The sequence below is a fragment of the Oxyura jamaicensis genome, chromosome 5 (assembly GCF_011077185.1).
Source record: "Oxyura jamaicensis isolate SHBP4307 breed ruddy duck chromosome 5, BPBGC_Ojam_1.0, whole genome shotgun sequence".
In the NCBI taxonomy this organism is placed as follows: Eukaryota; Metazoa; Chordata; class Aves; order Anseriformes; family Anatidae; genus Oxyura; species Oxyura jamaicensis.
The window spans coordinates 58,677,050-58,696,839 of NC_048897.1; the positions used below are offsets into that span (position 1 = coordinate 58,677,050).

General features: G+C 44.6%; 2 protein-coding genes across 2 annotated transcripts in view; one reads left to right on the forward strand and one right to left on the reverse strand.

Annotated features, from left to right (window-relative positions):
* The window catches only part of SERGEF (secretion regulating guanine nucleotide exchange factor), a 144,357-nt gene extending 131,876 nt beyond the window's left edge, over window positions 1-12,481 (forward strand). The window contains exon 11 of the mRNA XM_035328780.1: window positions 11,943-12,481. Within this exon, the coding sequence (XP_035184671.1) occupies window positions 11,943-12,109 (167 nt within the window). The 3' untranslated portion in view covers window positions 12,110-12,481. The remainder of the gene's footprint in view (window positions 1-11,942) is intronic.
* The window catches only part of KCNC1 (potassium voltage-gated channel subfamily C member 1), a 120,643-nt gene continuing 105,418 nt past the window's right edge, over window positions 4,566-19,790 (reverse strand). The window contains exon 3 of the mRNA XM_035328779.1: window positions 4,566-6,733. Within this exon, the coding sequence (XP_035184670.1) occupies window positions 6,708-6,733 (26 nt within the window). The 3' untranslated portion in view covers window positions 4,566-6,707. The remainder of the gene's footprint in view (window positions 6,734-19,790) is intronic.

Sequence of the window (19,790 nt, forward strand, 5' to 3'; positions counted from 1 at the left end):
GCCTTTCATGTTGGAAAGGTAATCAGCAGCCTTTCAGCAAGACACATTGGCTACCTTAGAAGGCGTTGAAAATCAGAGCTGCTGAAATTAATGGCACCGTATTTCAACACAGTGATGTAAAGGCAGTTCTAAATAATCAAGTGCTACTACTTAGATGTGAAAGTCATTCCCGTTTCCTAAGAAGTTACTGAGGCGTAATGCTTTACCTCCGTATTTATAGGCATGCTTATGCAGAAATCAGGAACAAATACAATCTGTCAGGCAGCTGAATCAACTTTTGAAGTCCACTTTAAATTTAATCATACACAAATTAACTGCCTTTGAATCAAGCCTTTGCTGCTTTCCTTTTCCTTCAGTGTTTTATTTGAACGAGCTAGGTACCAGAGAAGCAGTAAAACTATAAAGATAGAGCCTGGTGTTTACTCAAGTGGCACTTAATGCAGTAGTGGTCATCGTATTAGAGGGTTTTAATGGACAACAGCGTTCTGAGTTGTCCATGCAGTGTACGTGACGTTTTGGAAGAGTAGGATACATCTGAATTCTCAAAATTGCAGAAACATTTGGGCGTCCTTGAAATGTCAGTGGGTTTTTTTCTTTGTTTGCATTAAAAGTATCTGGTTTTCAGAACGCTCAGTAGGGTAAGCTTTGCCTGTTTTAACTTAACCTTAGTCTGACCTAGTGCAATTCATAGGCAATGAAGAGGTAGAGATGGGGAACAAGGCTTTTTTTGACTTGAAATTTGCCTTGGGTGAGGTGAACCACAGTATACAAGTGCCTCTTGAGCATGCGGTGAGGTGGGTGCCTAGGTAAAGGGTCGGGTACGTGCATACACACGTGTGTGTGTGAGCAGGTGCACCACCAGGTCTGCTGGAGTTAGGCGAGCTGAATCCCACTCCCAGGAACCAAGGCGCTCCAAATCAACCGTGAGCATCTACAGAGAGAGGTGTGCAGAAAAAAAAAAGTTGCATTGTGCGTTGGTACCAACGCCAGGTCCAGAAGCACGAGCCCCGCTGGGCAGAGCTCCACAGCAGGGAGCCAGGCGTTATCGGCTGCCGGGAGGGTGTGGGCACCACCTCCTTCGGTCTCCGTTTCAAAGTTCTGTCACTTCACTGGTGAAAATGTGGTTTTGCAGTTTGGATTTAACTCTCTGTGGCAGCAGGGGAGATGCTGGCTGCTACCTGCTTGCTTTTTTGGACGGTAAATGGTTAGATTCAATGGTTGGCTAAAATAAACAGACCTCGGCCTGGTTGGTTATCCTTTTTGGTAAAGATCCCGGTTCTCTGTTTTAAATAAATTTCAGAAGTTATATGGAGAGCTTTAAAATGCTGATACAAAAAAAAGGAGGTGGGTTCTTATTTGGGATTTAGGATAGCATTTGTAAGTGTTTAAATGATTTGGGAATGAGTCACTTCTGTTAAAGACTTCTGCAAAGCTGATCTGACACATGAAAATGTAAGCTCTTGCTTCTCCTGTCCCTGAGTAGATTTAAGAAGCCCATGGAGTTAGGAGAAGTGGCATCTTGGTTTCCCCATGAATAGACAGGTCTGTTAATACGTGACCTTGGAGGCTAAAGATACCTTGGCTGTACTGTACGAGAAATGCTTTCATTACTGGTATGCAGCAGGTTTGAACTTATCACAAGACGTTTGAAGCAGAGTCAGAAAAAGTTAGTTATTTCACGAGGCAGATCAGCAGTGTCTGACCTCGTTGTTTCCCTGTTTGGTTGTTCTGTTTTCCAGTGTTTTAAAGAATAAAATCAGCTTCCCACATAGTCACATTGAAGGTTAGTGAGAACTACTTCATACAGCGTTCGTTCGTTCGTGTGTTTAAACCTACCTATATATAGTGCATGCTTATCCTGCCTAACTGTTACTACTGCAAACCGAAGCTTGCTGTTTCACCAAAAGTTTGCACCGATTTGGTTTTAATCTTTGAGGCTATTTTCTCAATAATATTCACCGTGACGTAAAAGCTTTTCATGCTGTTACCGTTTCTTTGGGAGCAATGATAAATATTTGTCGCGGTGCCAAACGTGGCCTTAAATTTTAATTATTTTTTCCATGTCGTTTCTGGTTTAATTTACTGCCCATTCTGATTAGCCTAGCGGCAGCCGTAGGGGAAGATGGAAGAAGCTGGTTTTCGGCATGGCCACGGGAAAGAAGAGCGAGGCCAGGGCATGAAGGAGATGCTGTATTTCCAGTGGTTCCATTTCCTCCAAAGAGAGGAGAACAAAGCTCTTGGAGTGTTCATTTGGTCAAATGCTCTCCTCATAGAGTTGACTTTCTTGTTGTTCTGAAGAATATTTTGTTATCCCAGATCTCTGGCAGGGATTGTTCTTCAAGAATGGTGCCAGCTAGTCCTGACTCCAGCCAGTTTCCTCTTCACCCTGAGGTTATGCAGAGGCTCAGATGGGACAGCGCCAAACAGTGTCTGAGGGACGCAGCTTGCGCTCTCAGTTCTGGTCCTCTGACCTTCTGGAGCTGGCACGGAGCCTCTGAATCCCTCTGCCCATCAGCTGTCCTTCCTGTCCCCTTGCCAAAGCCATTTTATGTTCTAATCTCAGATCCCCGCACCTGATGAATGAATGCTGTTTTGACTATGGCTCTTTTGCCAGGGTCCAGAAAAATGTGATGAAACTTTCAGAAAGCATCTCTCCAGTGTTAACGGCAGGCGGTTTTCATCTCGGGACGTTCTTTTCTGCACTTGTTGTCTTCCAAAGACTGACTCGATATGTTCCCTCTGCTCAAGGAGCAGCTCCCAGTTCAGAATCTGTGCGGCTCGTACAGGGATGGAGGCAAAGCAAGGAGGTGTCCCCAAAACATGCCTTGAACCTTCTGCAGGAGACAGATGTCGTTTGCCTTTCTGAACCATGACAACCCGAGTGGTGCTACTTGTATGTGGCATCCCAGATTGTGCTGGTGTTCCTTTCCTGTCTTGCTCACTTCTGGGGAAAGCTAGGCAGGAGTGGTGTGAAGACAAGACATGCGGACTTTGGAGTCGCAGTGAAGGCCGAAGGCAGTGCTGCGAGGAGAGATGTGGAGAAGCCATGGCAGCAGGTGTGCTCCCCATCTAGGTGGCCCCAGTTCACAAGAGGTGTGTTTACACACCCTGCATGTTCTGCTCTAGCTCAGGGCTAGACTCTCTTTAGCCCTGTGTGTTGCTTTGAAATGCTTTTGCCAACTCGGAATGGAAGCTCAACTTTATTTCTTTACAGTAGGAATAATTAGTTCGAAGTTATATAATGCAGTGGGTAAAAGTGAAGGGAAGTACAATGAGTTTATCCATGCAGAATATAACAAGGTGAAAGTTGGTAAGCTGTACATTACGTCTTTCCCAAAAATCTCTGTTCTGCACCAGAAAAACAAGTATATCAAAATCGGTGTTTATGTAATTAAACCAGTCTTTGCTTTTAAATGGGCACTGATGGAAGGACTCTTCCTTTGCTTCATACCAGCAAGTGATTCCTCTAGACTTCACTCAGCAGTTGTATATGGTTTTGAACTGATGTTTGGAGAAACAGATCAAATCCTACCCTCTGGGCACTTTGGTTTTTGAAGCTGTCTGCTTTGATTCTCTTCCTGAATGTTTTTAATTCTTATGTATGGTGCAGCGCTTATTTTTTTCTGCCATACCTGGCATAGCCTATTCTCCCACTATTTTCACATCCAGTATTGACCATTTGCTTAGTTTTTACAGAATTATTACTTAAATGTCAAGTACTGCTTTAAAAGTACAGCTTAAAAAAAATAATAGAGGTTATATTCGTAGAGTTCTGGTCTTCCTGGCTATTGGGTACCTGGGAAAGGAAGGAGAATTGCTCGTCTCCTCTGATAAACATCATCTGTCTCATTAATCTGCGTCATTTGCTCGACTGAATGCTGTGGCTGAAGTCTCCAGTCTTATGCTAATTTGTAAGAAACGGGAAGAGCTAGAACACTTGGGTTCTGCTTTACAGTAGACCCCCAAACCCTTTCTGGAATCAGAGAAATAGCTAAGCCATGTAGATGAGCTTGAGGCTGTAGTTTGTGGTGGTGTTGCTTTGCATTTTTTTCAGAATATATATATATATATATTTTTTCTTTAGTATTCAGCTACTGTTTTACTTGCAATTGAAAGTTAACACAAGCTCAGCTCTGCAGAGCCAATTTCAGGTAAAAACCTTGCGTTTCATCTGCCACTTTGAACAAACATGACTTGCTTCTGGTACACACACTTGAAGTAAATCTCTTTAAGGTCTCTGAAGTCTGAATCATGGGATTTTTTTCTTTTACTCGCTTTCATCTTCTTTCATGGCTCAGTCAAGTCACTCTCTGTTTCCTTCTTTGAAAGGGATGCTCTTAGTTCACAGAACTATGCTGCATGAGGGGAATGATGGTTTTAAGCTCCAGCACTGTTAACGTGGGGATGTTACTAAGTCATTTACTTTTTGCTCTCTCTATAGGTGCTCAAATGACCCAGCCATTGTTGTGTCTGAGTAGATCCTGAGTTATCCTGTTTTGCCCCCCAATACAGTGGCTAGTTGAAGAATCCCTATAAGAATAGGCACAAAAACTGAGACAGACGAGGCACGTGGTCCGTAGGGGCTTTATTAGATGTGCACTTGCACTACAGTACAGTGTGGTATAGGCACATTTGAACCAGATACAAGTAGGCTAAATCAAGAACAACAGTTGCAGCATGGAGGAAATGTAATCTGAATATCCTGCCCAGAAAGGAGGGTAAATCATTTCATCCCGAATTCCCTTCTTCTCCAGCTATACTATAGCTTGCATCGAGCTCTGTACTTTAAACCCTTTTGTACACGCATACTTCAGTGCTGTTGCTGTTAAAACTGCAAAGTGACTCTTGCAGGGGAACCAGGATCTGAGCCGCTGTGCTATGCTAACACTACAGCTTGAAACTTCATCAAAGTAAGGCATCCTAATAACTTCACTGCTGAGTTGCAACTACTGTCTGTTAGGAGACAAGATTTGGGGAGCTCTGAGAAAATCTGCTGGTTCAACCAATAGGAAGGGAACCGAGCAACTCAGTGAACACTTGTTTCCTTGTCTTCTCTCTTTAAGTTTCTAACGCTTTAGCTAATGACCTGGACTTCACCTCAGATTACTCGTTAAGCATGGAAAAAAAGCCCTCACTTGTTCAATATCAACAAGCAGAGTTTTAAAATTTCACTCCACAGCAGCGTGCGTTCATATCACGTATCTTGAAACTCGACCAAAATGCAGCCTTGCAACTGATGAAGGAAAGTGAAAGGGGAAACATCCAAACTAAAGCCCATTTAAGCATAAAGCTATTTTACAGAAGATATCCATATGGAAGGAGCACGCGTTTCACTTCTCGGTTCGGAGTTACAGGTAATTGTGTTCTGCAGGAAAGAACATTTTCAGAAACAAATCCCAGAACAAAACACTCACTTTGCTCAGTGGAAACAGCCCTTCAGGGGAAGAGAATAGCAGTCAGACAGGAAGAAATTGTAGGTAAATGTGACCATATCGAATACCTGTTTAGCTTTTATTGTATCATAAGTATTTTTTATAAGCTGCCAAGGACTGACAGCCATATATAGCCTGGTATACCGCATCACCTTAAAACTATGTACTTGCAAATAGACCAGTGTACGGTACAAAGAGTTGCTTTATGAAACCCATTAAGTGCCAAAGCATTTCCAAAATATGCTTTTCCTACCTAGCTATTCTTTCTTGAGGAGAGGACTTCTGAGAGATCCCAGTGTGATCTCGTTTCTGATTTCAGCCACCAAAGTAGAAGGAAGCACCATTTTACTTGCTAAGCTGCGTGTAGCTGTAATGCAGTCGGAGGAGTTGCCCATTCTCGCATCTGCGTCCATCTCTGCACGTATCTGTTGCTTTTCCTAGTGGTGTTGAAGACTGCCTTCAGTTCTGGGTCTTGGATGTAATGTTCTAGGTCAGAATGAATTGCAGCTGTCCCCTCCTTTTCTTTGTATAATCATTTACTCCAGTTGAACGTGTGTAGAAGCTTGACACAGTAATGCTTTATATCCAGAATACGTGGGTGCAAATGGCCGTGACTCCGAACAGTCTCAAGGGACACCTAAAGGACTCTCACCCCCTCCTAGGTGTGCTTCGGAATATTGCTTTGGCCATTTTACTTCCCGTGGACAACCTCTTACTAAGCACTTAGTAAAAGGTATTTTCCATGTGTTCTCCTTCACATCATGCAGAAATGGTCACAGGACTTGTGTCCCTGTCTCTGCGACGAGACCACGACTGTCTAGTTGTGGTCACACCGAGTTAGAGCACTGACACGTTTTGTGCCTGTCGTTTGGAGAGGCAGGGGTGTAAGCTGTGCGAATGAGTGTCACTTTCTGCCAAGCCTGACGCTCTGATGGAGCAGGTCAACATTCAGAGCCTTAAGACAAATTTCTCTACTGACAAATCTGTCAGGTGTTCTTGTCCTGTATTTCAGAAAGCAAAATTTCAACATTTTCTTGTCTTCTACAGGTGTAAAAAGCAAGCATCTTTAATGCTTATTCCTCTCTGCACTGCAGCGGCTTCATGTATGATATAATCCTCACGTATCGTCAGTGGTCCGGCTACGTTCAGTCTTGCACAAAGTCGTGAACCCATGTTTTGTTCAGTGCTGAGCTGCAGGTGCTTTCCTGCTGGGAGGAATTGAAACGTTTGAGTAACACCAAAAGGAAAACCCTGTGCAGCACCCATGAGCCTTAGTCATAAGAAGTACCTTTGGTGTTTGCCTGTGAAAGCAGAAATGCGAACAGTTAATACTTGCAACAGACTTCTCTCCTTGCTGCCTACATGCAGCCAAGCAAACCTCTCCCTCCAAAACTCAGGTTTTGCCACAAAAACTGTGAGGGTGTGGCAGCCCAAGGAACCTGGAGTTACAAGGATGTTGCTTGTAAATCCTAGAGTATGGCTTTGTGCATTTCTGTAGGTTTTTCTCTTCAAAATGGTAATCTGTAACTGAGAAAGAAAAAATCTGGCATGAACTAGCACTGAGTAACCTGAACTGTGGCTTGTCTGGAAGAATGCAGAATGATTCTTTTAAATAGCTGCATGCTAATTTATGGGCTGAGCCATTCAGCTCCTGTGAGAGTAAAATGAAATCTCCATTCCTATTTTATATTAGATGACAAGGTGGCACTACCTCTGCTGAATGGGCCAAAATATTTGTCTGGTGCTTAAAACACTGCGTAGGAAAATGTACCACATTTCTGTGAGAATACAAATGCTTCTTTTGGCAAGTGCTGTTCTTACCATACCTTTCCCGAAGGGCTAGTTTCTTCCCCTTTCCTTCCATTACTATACTTTGTGGTCCTTCCCCACATACCGTTTTCAGGCTGTGTCAGCTGCACTACACTGCCCTTCGTGGCATGCTCAGAAATTGTTATAAACGTGATTCCCATATTGTAACTCAGCTATTTCTGCGCTCTGAAAGTGAGGACGGAAAAGGTACATTCTGCTCTTGCTTGTTTGCTGCTCGTGGGATAGAGACTGATATTGAAGGAGAAACAAGAAATCGCGCTTTCCCAAGTGAGATGAATTTCCAGGTAGATGTGTAGCCTTACTGGGGGCCTTACTGGGGGGGCCGGAGGCTGGCTTGGAACTCAGCGAGTCTGCAGCACCGTGACTTCCTACTTGGTATCACAAAACGTATGTTCCTTATCTGCACAGCGAGCCAGCGCTGCAGTGCCTGTGGGTTTTTTCTAAGGCATTGTGAGGTCAGATGTGCGGCTCTGAAGGCCGTGGGCCTGGGCAGCTTCAGCAGCAACTGCATGGGCTGCCCGAGTGCAAGGCAGCTCGCTCCGTGGAAACGTGGCCATCAGTGTGGCTCCATGATAAAGCTGGCACTGCACCAGTCTCTTCATTGTTTTCTCATTCTGCTGCTCAGCAGCGTACACTGTCTTGGGATCGGGTCGTGTTTTCCACTTACCAAAGGTAGCTTTTAGACTTAGCAGAATGTTCAGCCTGGCCTTTCAGTTACTAATATGTATGGAAAGAATTGGGATGAACTCTGTCCCTTACATTTTAAAATTGCAAGTTGTTTCCACTAATGACAGAATTGTTGCTAACAAAAATGCAACAGTAACATATATTTCTTTCCTTTTATATGATACCATCGCTTGCCGGGTGTTCTGAAAAAATAGGAAGACTTCACTTGTGTTTTACATCCTTTGCAGGCAGATGTAGTCTAAATCTTTTGCATATTGTTATGTTATGCCTTGTAAGGCTGGAAGTGTTCTCAAATAGCCAGAAGGTGGTGGCTGAGACACCTGAACTTTGTTCCAGGTTCTGCCCTGATTCTGTTTCAAGAGCAAATTGCCAGTCTCTTGATGACTGTAACTTTATCTATGACCGTCTGAAGAGTAGCATTAATTTAAAATTAAAAGAATAATAATATTGAGGTATTGGAGCATTGCTCAGAGCACAAAGCCTATACAATAGAGCTGTACTAAAATGCTTTAATGAATCCTTAATATGCAAAGCTGTCTGCTGAGTAGCTTGGATTCGAGATACTGGGGTTGCCTTCAAAGCCAGCTTCCGTCTGTGTGTGTGTGGTTAGGAGAACAGGAGTGTAGAGAGAAGAGATGAGCTTTTAAAGATTTCGGTGATTATTTTCCAGGGCACAATGGTTTAGAAGCAGGCTGCAGCCGAAACTTGGCTGCAGTGATGTTTGGAGCTTCCTTGCTTCCACGATGTTTTCCTTGCTGTACTTTCAGACCGATCTCAGGGATATGACCTGTCATAACCTATCTTCAGCTGTTCAATAATGATATACCTGGGCTAAAACAATCGTTTGGTCTCCCTCTATGGGCAACATCGTGAGATAAATTTGATTTTGACACCAGTGTTTAGATTAGACGAATTGCCTCATGGAGAGAAGTAGATGCCACCGTTGGCTGTTGAAGTCCTGAGGGTAACTGTAGCCAAGTTGCTTGGTGGCTGAAGTCGTGCAGTGCATCTCACCCAAAGCACCTCTCTTGCCAACATTCATTCATTCTTATCTGAAGAACAGAGTACGCAGCAGTGAGGAGCAACTGCAAGGCCCCTGCTTCCCCAGAACACCCCCCCTTGTCTCCAAGGTCTGCACAGCTTTACTTCACCAGAAGTACTCTTCTCCAGTTTGGTCAAGTTATGGATTGCAGCTGTCCCTGTAGTTACCCCGAGAAAAGCCTAGGTAATGCCTGTGTCCAGAGGGAAGGCAGTAACCCTTTCTTGGTTTTGTGACCCAAACTGGCAAATTAGTTAAGGGCTTTTCTGGTCCCACTTTGTGTGTATTTCTTGTTCAGGGGAAAGGCCTGTTTAGTGTCACTGCAGACTGTCATTAGTGTGAAAGGGAATTCCAGCTGGAATTCCCTTGGGTTTATACCAGGCTGCCGTGTTAGTTGTGAGGTTTTATCTGTACTGTGAGTATTTAAGTTTCAAGAGGGAAAAGGCGAATGCAACATGTTAGGCTGCTTCATTTAACCGACCGACTCGGAGCAGCTTGCTCCTTACCTCCTTACCCCACCACATGCACAAATCATCTGGTTTGAGATCACGCTACAAGTGCTCATCTTTCCTTCGCTCCTTTTTGCCCATGCCCTGCCAGCTGCACTGCCCAGCCCTCCTGCAAGTCCTAGCGATGATGGGGCAGAAACCAGACTCTGCGCCTTTTCCGCCGCTTCGCTTTTCTCTGGCAGGAATCAAGCACCTGCCCTTTTTGGGCACAAACCTTGCTCAAAATGTACTGCAGGCAGGTGTGGTATTGCACACCTATTCTGGCCACAGTAACTGTCTGCCTTCCAGCTTTCTAGACATAGGGCTTGTTGCTGAGAGTCTTTACCGGGACCTGCCGGTCAGCTGCCCATCAGCCCTCCGGATTTCTGCCTGGCACTCCGTATGCATGTGGCCTTTAGCCTAAGGCTATTTGTGAACCCAAGGTACTCTGTATGTGTAGGTTTTTGTCTGCTTCCCCTCAGCCCGTTTCAGTATACATGAAGCTCACCGGAGCCATATACAAAGACCTGTTTGTTGGCCTTTTTACATGCTTGGAGAACTGTGGGCTGTAAAAGGCTTGGTGCTTCTTTTAGGGCAGGTATTCCTGTCTGCGGGTTTCCTAGCTTGTGATTTTTTTCTGTGAGTTTTTTTTTCCAACGATGTTTAACTAGGTCTACTTATTACTTGAAGAGGCTGATACCCTGCTGCTCTGTTTCTTTAAATACTTATTATACCATTAATACGTCGTTGAGCACTTTGTGATTCAAGGTGAACAAAAACTTTCTGATTTCCTCTCTCTGGTCCTGATGGGCTAGGATGAAAAAAATAAAATAAAAATCAATCCTTCCGTCAGTGTAGTGAAAACCCATACAAAGCCATCAGCTCATTGCATCTGGTCGTTGTACTAATTGCTAAGGGCCTAGCCACAAAAAGCTTACCGTAGTCGTCTCGTTAATGTAAGAGCATGTTCTATTTCCTTTTCATTAAACGTGGAGGTTTTTCCATTTGAGGTAGGCGTACTCTGCAGGATCCACTTCTGAGCATGTTAACAACTGTGCAAAAGAATGCCTCTTCTTAGGTGCAGATGGTTTTTCATTGTTGTTGAATTTTTCCCTGAATAATTCTTCCGTGATGCGTCTTGAGTGTCTTGGCTTGTGACATCTTTTTCTTGCTTCTTAATATTGCCAAAAATATTCTTACCTGGAGCCTTACCAACAAATAAAAATCTATTAACCACTTGTCTTTATCTCAACACATCAGCTTCACCTCTTTGTCTTGATTCTCTCCCTATCCAACCGGGCAGGAGGGAGCGAAGGGCTGCGTGGTGCTTAGCTGTCTGCCAGGGTAAGCCACAGCAAAAGCTCGTTTTAGTAACATTTACCCCTAATCATAGAAGAAGAGAACTGATGTTAATGAAATGTACTGAGTTTGCAGGAGAGAGGGATGATCCTGCTATCTTTGGAATAATCGGTCTCGGAATTAGAATGCTGGGGTTGGATTGGTGAATGTTGGCTTTTTTCTTCCCATTGTTTGTACTCTGGAGTGGTGCTCCATGCTGTTTAATACCTGCTGCGTTTCAAAAATACCAGCGGCATCAGAAACATGATTCTGTTGCAGGGTGGCTTTCTTTTTCATTACAGAAATTCACAGGCGCAGGCTGCGACAGCCAAATAAAGACAGGGAAATAGGGAAGAAATATCTCTTGTTCAGAATAAGAGGGGGGGGGTTACGTATCTCTTCTTATGCCAGCGATTTATAGAACAGGATTTACTTATTCTGCTTTAAGAAAGAGTACTGTAGGGTAATAATAACACATGGATCATGATTTGGGATGTAAAAGTAGATTTTACAAAAATAAGTGACAGTGAAGGAAAATAAGGATAATAAAAGCAATGAAATAATGCCGAAGCACGCAGAAGAGGTGTGATGATTAAGAGTAAGGCATGCTGGAGATCTGTATTTAAAGGAAAAAAATAGGTTTCATTCCTACTTCTTTGAAAGCAGGAAGGAGCTTTGTTTGGCTGCCTGGCAGCTCTGTGTGTTCCCCAGTCCTACAGACTGTGCTGCACGAACTGATTAAAATGTCACTAGGCTCAGTTTGTGCTACCAAGTTTTGCTTACTGAGGTGAACCTGAAAGATGAGGATCCCACATCATTTCGGGAAAGGTTTTAAAGTGCTGACACCTTTCTGTGGGCTCTGTGTAAATACAGAACAAGATATTTGCAATTTTCAGATGCCTTTATTATTTTAACCTCTCTTATGTTGTTAATGATACGAAACAAGGTAGGCAATAGCTCATTCTGTTGTTTTTTTTTAAAGTTTTCCTGAAAACCTGAATGTTTTTCCCCCCTTAGCAGAATTTATTAGAACCTCATTAGAGTATGACTTGACCGATCTGCTTCCCAAACCAGTTGACGCTGTTGTGTTTGCTGCCTTTATTCAGTGTTTTGCATCCTCTCTTTTAGGTGACTCCTGCTTCTCCTGGGGATGGAACGAACACGGGATGTGTGGTGATGGCACAGAAGCAAACGTTCAGGTCCCGAAGCCAGTCAAAGCTCTCGGTTTTGCAAAGCAGATCTTAATTGGATGCGGGGCAGGACACTCCATGGCTCTTTGTCACACTTCACATTAGACTCGGCACAGCAGAAATCAGAGCATCATGGATGTGGATGGACAGCTTTGTATTGCAGAGCTCAGCGTTGCTGCGGGAAGATTGCCCGTGATCAACACAGCAGCTGGAAAGTGCCCAAGTTTGTTCTGAAACTAAAAGCAACGAGTACGCATATAGAAGAGTATTAGAAAAAAAATGAACAATTATTTTTTTAATTATTTCATGGGTTCTTTACGCAGGTACTGACTTTCTTATCTGCAGGTAGAGTGACAAACATTTTGTTTTGGTGCAATATAACTGAAGAAAGAATGAGTTCTTGTTCTTTTGAGAAGTCTGTGAGGAGGAAGCCAACTGTCTAATCGCTTATCATTAGTGTAAAAATCCAGTCTGAGGAAGCAGTGTGAGAAGGTGGAGACGTAAGGCCACTTCTGGTCTTTTATTATTTTATCTGCATGTCATGATGAGAGTATGTTGCACCTGCCAGCTTCTGCTGGAGTTGTGAGATCCCGGCATCTTAGAAAATCCGGCTTGCATCACAGAGAAGTGCCAGGGAACATAAATTGATGCGTACACGCATTTTAAGCAGAAGATCAGAATTAAAAAAAGAGACAGAGAAAGAAAAAGATAATTTAGAAGGCTGGCTGGCAAAAGGAGAAAATGAGGCCCTTTTGAAACAAGCTGCAGATGATTAAACTGTGAAAGGAGCAGTGTTCCTGAGGAATTATTGTCTGTGCCAGACACCAATTTATTATAGGTTTGCAGGGATGCAGATCCACATGAATTATTATTGAATTGTAAACCAAACCTAAAGTTTCTGAAGCTACTGCTAGGGAAGAAAATATTCTGAGAGCTCTTGGAAACAACAGGAGAGTTCTTGTCGAAGGGCGTAAGTCAGTTGTAGCTGTTGAGGACAGTTTGATCCAAGACAGCTCACGTGTTTCCAGCTGCATTTGAATAGGAAGACTTCAATCGAAAAAGAAAGTTTTTACAAGCTCTCCAGCTTATAAGACAGTAATGTCAGGTTGGTTCTCATATCTGCTTGGCAGCCCAGCTGAGTTACCGATCAGAGCATGCCCACAGGAATAGTTCCAGGTGAGTGGCAGAGAACGTAGGTCCAGCGCTGGTTTTGGTGGGAGAAATGGAGAAGTGCAAATTGCCTTCCGATATCAGTAACTGCCTTGGAAGCTATTTATAAAACCGTTTTTCACACGTACGGTGAATGCCATTAAAGGGCTGTTAGAAAATAGGACAGGAAAACTTTCTAATGATATAACAGTTATCTCATGACGGGGAGGGAATTAAGGTCACCGTATGAGCTGTGTGGTTTTCTCTCCTTGGCTTGCAGTAGTTGTAGTTCATAGGTCATTTTCAGATGTGTTTCCTTTTTCTATTCAATGGAGAAAAAAATCATAGTATGAAGCTGTTTATAAAAGCCTTACAGATACTGGAAGAAACTGTAAGGATAGCAGGACGGGCCTTCTGCAAAAAGTGTGAAATTGAGTCTTCTGCTGTTTTTTTAAGCTGTGTTGGTTGTGGTTCTTCATGGTAATACACTGTTCCAGGCTACCTCTGACATGTTTTACTTATCTGACTAAGCTGCTGTTCACTGACTCCTCAATACTATTTTCCACATACAGCATCCTCTCTGATACATGCCCTGACCACTTTCTCGTGCCTTTTTCTCATTCCTTTTTCCCAGTTTTATCTGAGGGTTCTACTTCTGTTTTCCTGAGATGTGTGTGCTGATAAATATCGGCTTGTTTCAGCAGACATACCCTCTGGATGATTTTGCTCCTTGATTAATGACAGCTAGTATGTGACCCACGGGACCGGGGGTCACGGTGCTGAGCATGCTTTGGTTGTGTATGCTGCAGTTCCCTTCAGAGGAATCCAACAAACTATATAACAAATAAACGTGGCTTGTTTATTTGAGTCGTTGTTCACTTTTTCACGTCTGTAACATAAACGTGCCTTTGGAAATGTGAAGAATGATTTGGGGTTTTAAAGAATGAGCGTCCTTTGGCTTGTTTCTGGTCCTGTTCTTGATTTTCATATTGCCTGTATTCTTCATCGTTTGAAAGGGGGGGGACTGTTTGTTTTTTCCCTCCTTTGTCTTGCCTATATAGATTGAAAACATTAGGAAGTAAGAACTTGTCTTGGGAGCTTGAATTACTACGTGCTTTGCAGTTGGTCAGGACCTCTAGGTGCTGCTGTAGTATGAAGAGTGAATAATAATTCATTGCAGGTGGTACATGGTTGAATGTAAAAACAAAACCACCACCACAATGACAGCAAAAACCACACCGAGTTGTTGCTCATTCACTCGGAAATGAATGCCCTGTTCCGTGTGTCAGCGTGCTTTGTTTACAGAATAAAATGTTGTACAAAATGAACTGAGGCTTTCTGCTCTAAGGACGGGAGCACACGGTGAAAAGCTCTCAGTCAAGCAAAGAAACCCTCTGCGCTGCTGGCCTCCAGAGCTCAGTGAGTGTTGCTTGTAGCTGTCCTGGTGGAGAAGGTCAGTCTGCAAGGCAAAATGCGGAGCCAGCATGCTATGCTAACGCTTCTGCAGTGCAAAGACCGACTTGTTTGTGCATGTCATCGGTTCTGAACAAAGAAAGCCGTTTACGTAAGCAAGATGCATTCAGAAGCAAATAAAGTGACAAGGTTTGTAACGTATGTGTAACACAGAACAAGGTCAGCAAGTGGCTGTGCAGCCATTCCTGCCTCCCCTTCCGTTTCCTGAAAATAGGCAAACCCGCCAATGAGCCGGCATTCATGGGGGGACGGGGGGAGGGAAGGTGAATGTCCTATGGAGGCTTTGCTGGAGAACAAGTTAGACTGTCAACCTTTCAGGCTCCGCAGGAGAAGGAAGCAGTTGTATATACGTCTCCTGGCTGAAGTCATGGGAGATGTGCAGCTGTTACTCACAGAACCACCAAGACGCTTGTGGGTCGTTTGGAAGAATGCTGGGAGTAGGCAAGTGTTCTTTTCCAGAAGTTTCTCTGTGCAGAAGTTACTACGGTGCAAATTAACCTAAACAAGAAGTCCTGGGGCCCCTCACAAAGGATGGTTCCTGACAAAAACAGGGAACCTGTCTCAAGAACCAGCTGAGAGCGACCCTGTGGTTTGGACAAGAGTCAAGGAGCAGCTGAGTCTGCACAAAGGCAGGAGATCAACTAGTGATGAAGAAGAGTTATCGGCCTTCGTCCCCACAACCCTGGCGACCACCACCAGTGGTATAACCAAGGCAAGTTGCTGCGTTGGGCTGCGCACGGCTTCGGTGGGACTACCCCCTGTGCTGCCCAGCGCCGAATAAACATCCCTACTTCACAGTCTTACTGACTGTGGAGCCCGCTTTCCGCACGGCAGAAGGATTGGTTTAGGCCACTTGTAAGTCACTTACGTTGTTTGACTTGGTGTAGCTCCATGCCTGAGCTGATGCTTTACTGCTTGGAGTTCTGGACCCTGCATCTGAGTAGCTGAAGAAATTGTGTATGAAGAAAAAGTGTGCTTATTTGAGAGGAAAATAGAGTCCCGTCTCTCTTCTCATTTGCCCATTCATCACTTCTTATCTGACGCTGGCTTCCCTTCCCTATCTGCACGTTGTCAGTCCTATTGGTGACTGGTTCTTGCGATCTGCAGCTGCCACTAAGGTTGCTTATGTGTGAGCGATGGGAGGTTTTGCTCAGCTACGTGCCTGGGCACAGGGAAGTAGAGGGGCGGGGAGAATATGCTTCAGTTTTGCTTTATATGATGTTTGTGGAGTCAGAAGACTTAAAGATGGGGATGGAAAACAGACCAAGGAGGTAAGTCTGAATGTACAGGAGAAAGGTGACTGTGGAAAGACATTCAAATGAGTGGCAGCACAAAGCCTGACGTCGTCAGCTATAACGGGGAAGGAGCATGGAGGGGGTAGGCAGATTCAAAACACAGGCCCTGAAGACTGAATAATCACACAGGGACAGCAGCACTCCGTCCCGCTGGTACCATGCGAGGGGGATGAGGGACAAGCTGCTGTTGTTCTCCCTCTCCAATTGTTCGTTAATGACATGAATCATTGACCTGCAGTGGGTTTTCTTTCTCATTCATAGCACATCTTGAAATTTTCAGTTCTCTTCAGCTGGAACAGCACCATCTCTGTTCACACCTTCCAGTCTCAGAAATCTGTAGCTCAGCCCTGTGACCTAGTCCAGCCCTTAAGCAAATCCTTTCTACTTTTCCATTACATTCTGTGAACTCTGAGTCAGCCCTTTACTTATGCAAGGTGTAAGTCATTTTGAGACTTGCACTTCCTTTTCCCTCATTAGATACCAAGATGCTGGCAGATCTTTGTCACTAAAACTGTGGTCATGTTTTCACCCAAAAGTCCTCCCGGTTCTCTCAGCACTTTGTGTATTTATTATGGCACATGGCAAGCCTTATGCATTTTCTTTTAGCTAGATATTTTCTTAAAAAGAAAAAGAAAACAACAACAAAAATAAACCTTTAGATTTTGTAAGCAGCATTTGAGTTGTGCTGGTGGTGTTCACTACCAGCTTATAGCTAAGAGCGGCTGAAAAGTCTGAAAAGGGAAGAAAAATACTGAAGACGGAAATATCAGCCTTGCTTCCCAAAGGCCAGAAATGGAGGCGCTCTGTGGTAAATGATCATCTCAGGCAGCTTTGATTCCTCTTAAAAATGTGCTCAGTAGGAAATGGACTTAAACCGATTTGTTGAAAACTGTAGCTTGCTCAACAAATAATTGGAGACCTGAACTCTTGACATAGCAACATCTTATTTTATTTGCAAGAAATGAGGAAGTACATACTTGGTTCTTTTTCTAATAGCTTTTGTGTTGTTCTTAATTTCTGATAAATGCTGGCATCTTGTTCCGGGATACGGCGATGATTTAATAGACCTGGCTTGAAATGGATCGGTTGTATGGAAATGGCCCAGGAAAGTAACTGGGAAGGGAGGGGTGTTTTCCATGTGCACTTCTCAAGCTGGAGAAACTGCACGTGTAAAGCTGCTGCTGTTGGTCTGTAACACATTTGGAGTCGCATCTTGAAGGGACTGAAGTAAGGGATGTTTCCAGTTTGTGCGTTTCATCCACAGCTCCAGCTATCGGTTGTCTCTGCGTTCACCAGTTTTAAAGCAGAGGCGGTTTTTACTCAGTAATGCCTCTCTGCAGCCTGGAAAGAGGATATGGAGCTGAAAATACTCAGCAATGAAACGGTCCCTGTGTACTTGAATCATGACCTGGATGACCTGTGTGCTGTGTTGTGGGACAGTGAGGAAGCTTACATTTGCAGAGTACTGGGAGAACACTTTTTTCAGCTTGATTGGAAGCAAGAGCAACCAAGCAGTTCTTCCTGAATAAAAGCTGGCCATGGAGATGAGGAAACTCAGCTGACATTTATTTTGCTAAACTTCCTCGGGCATTTTTATTTTGTGACATGCCAGATTTCAGTTCATTTTCGGGCAAGCCTTTACAGAACGGACAAGCCGAAGTTAAATTCCTTTGTTGGCAAGCCTTTCAATTAATTCTCGTCTTTCTCCTCTGTTTCCAGACTGTTTTGTCTATGGACCACCATTCATATGCAGTGCAGCGTGTATGGCTACAGCACTCCCTGATCATCATCATCTTTTAAGTGTATGTGAACACTTTGCTATAAGACTGTATTTTATTTTTGTAACTATTCAGAAGCAGGGCCAAGAATTGGAAGATTTTTCATGTTCTGACATTTTTTTTTTCTGCAAATGACAAATGGGCTTAGCTTTTGTTTTGTTTTTACTGATTTGAATGCATGAAGATGTACCTAAATTAGGGCGGCAGAGGAGTTGCCGATCGGTAATGAAGATGCTCTGTCACTTTAACTGTGTGGGTGCTTAATCATTTTTCCATAATAAAGCTCTGCTTTAAAGTACAAAAGAGAAGGGATTCCTGTAAGAGCGCTGTGTTCTGCAGACAAGGAGACGTGGGTCTCTTACATAAGGGAGAGGCGCTTCCCTCCCCTGGTGCCTTGGTTCTGCGTATGGAGATCGCAACAACCGTTCCCACCTAAATACCGCTTCTCATCTTTTGACCTTAGAACACTTTAAAAACGGGATAATGTCACAGAAACAGGAGGTGAGGCACGAAAAATAGACGTGTCCTAACCAAGGTCATCTACCGTGTCTACAGGAGAGCCAAGGCTCAAATTCCCCACTGAGTCCCAGGCCAGGGCTCTGTGTTTCAGGCCACTGGTCCTCGACGGTGTTAAGCAAGCCTCGCTGCTGCTACTTCCCTCTCTTGGTGCTTTCCTCATCCTCCCCGCTGCCCCTGGTGGCTGTTAACTGACACCCCCGCCGTGCTCAGCCTGCCCTCTGGCCTCCCCCTGCACCCTTCTCATCACCCAGCTCTCTCACTGCTGCTGTGGTTTCCCCGGCCACCGCCTGCGCTGCCAGCACCGCCGCAGAGCACGCCGCCTGCCTGCTGCCTTGCTGGGGCTAGGGCCGTGTCTCCTGCTCGTCTTTACCACTTGGTTCCTGGAGGCGTCTGGACCTGTGTACAGATGGAGTTCTTTAAATGCTCGGGTGAACGCAGAGGGTTGAAAACCTGGCCTCGTCCGCCTGAAGCAGGCAGCGCGTGATCCCCACGGGTGGATCAGGGTGCTTAGTTTTGAAACATTTGCTTTGAGAGATGAGCAAAGCAAGCCAAGAGATGCAGTTCTGGATGTATTTTTGTACCTGGAGTTTAATTTGAATTCAAATACTGCTCTTGATCACAAATAAGCATTTATTTTCCCATTTGAGAGAGAAATGTTGCACCTACAGTCCTAGATGAGTGCAGAGGCTTCGGGGCTTCTGAACAGACAGGTATTTTACGCCCAAGCTCCAATGTATGGGCGACTTAAAAATAACCTGCATAATTGAAGCGCATTTGCATGAAGTGAAGTTAGCTTGTGTGAGCCCAAGTTGCTTCCAGGATATATATGGAAAGCAGAGTGATAGGCTGCTGTGTTTGGAACCTACGAAGGGGATGTGCGGAGTGGCAGGCTAATAACTGCGCTTGGTTTTGCTTCAGGATCTTCACAAGCGGCTCCGCGCTCGGTTTCCTTGCGAACATCCTTGCCTTAGCCCTGCTTGCTCTTCTCTGCATTTCAGACTGCTCGTTTGTCCCAGCAGCCATTTGTTTCAGTGATGTATTTTCTTCCTGGCCCTGAAACTTTAAGGAGAAAGAAGGCAATTTATGTGAAAAATCACTTTATCCAGATTAATGACTGCTGCACTTGACTGTTATCACAGTGGTATTAGCTCGAGTCTTTGCTGGAGAGAACAGAAAACGCTTCTCAGGTCCTTGCTGTCCAAAATGGTGCTCGTGGAGACAGCTTCATACCCAGGGAGGCCCGGCAGAAGACAGGTACCTTGGTGCAGCCGGAGCGCAGAGCTGTACGTGTGGAAGGTGTACCTGGGGTGTGCCGTCAAGGTTAGCCAGCCAAACAGCACTGTCAGCGCCAGGGGCTTCACGCAGAGCACCAGCCTCACGACAGGGTGCCGTGGCTGAGAGCTGAGTTTCCGAAGGAGGAAACCTGGGTGTTTGTTCCCAGCGGGAAATGGGCAGGGGGCAGCTGAGCTGCTGTGCGTGCTTCTGCTCTTCCCGGGGGGTGCAGTCAGAAGCAGCTGGTGGCACTGTTGCAAGCGTGAGATCAGAATCTAGCCACGCGCGGGTATGGTTTTA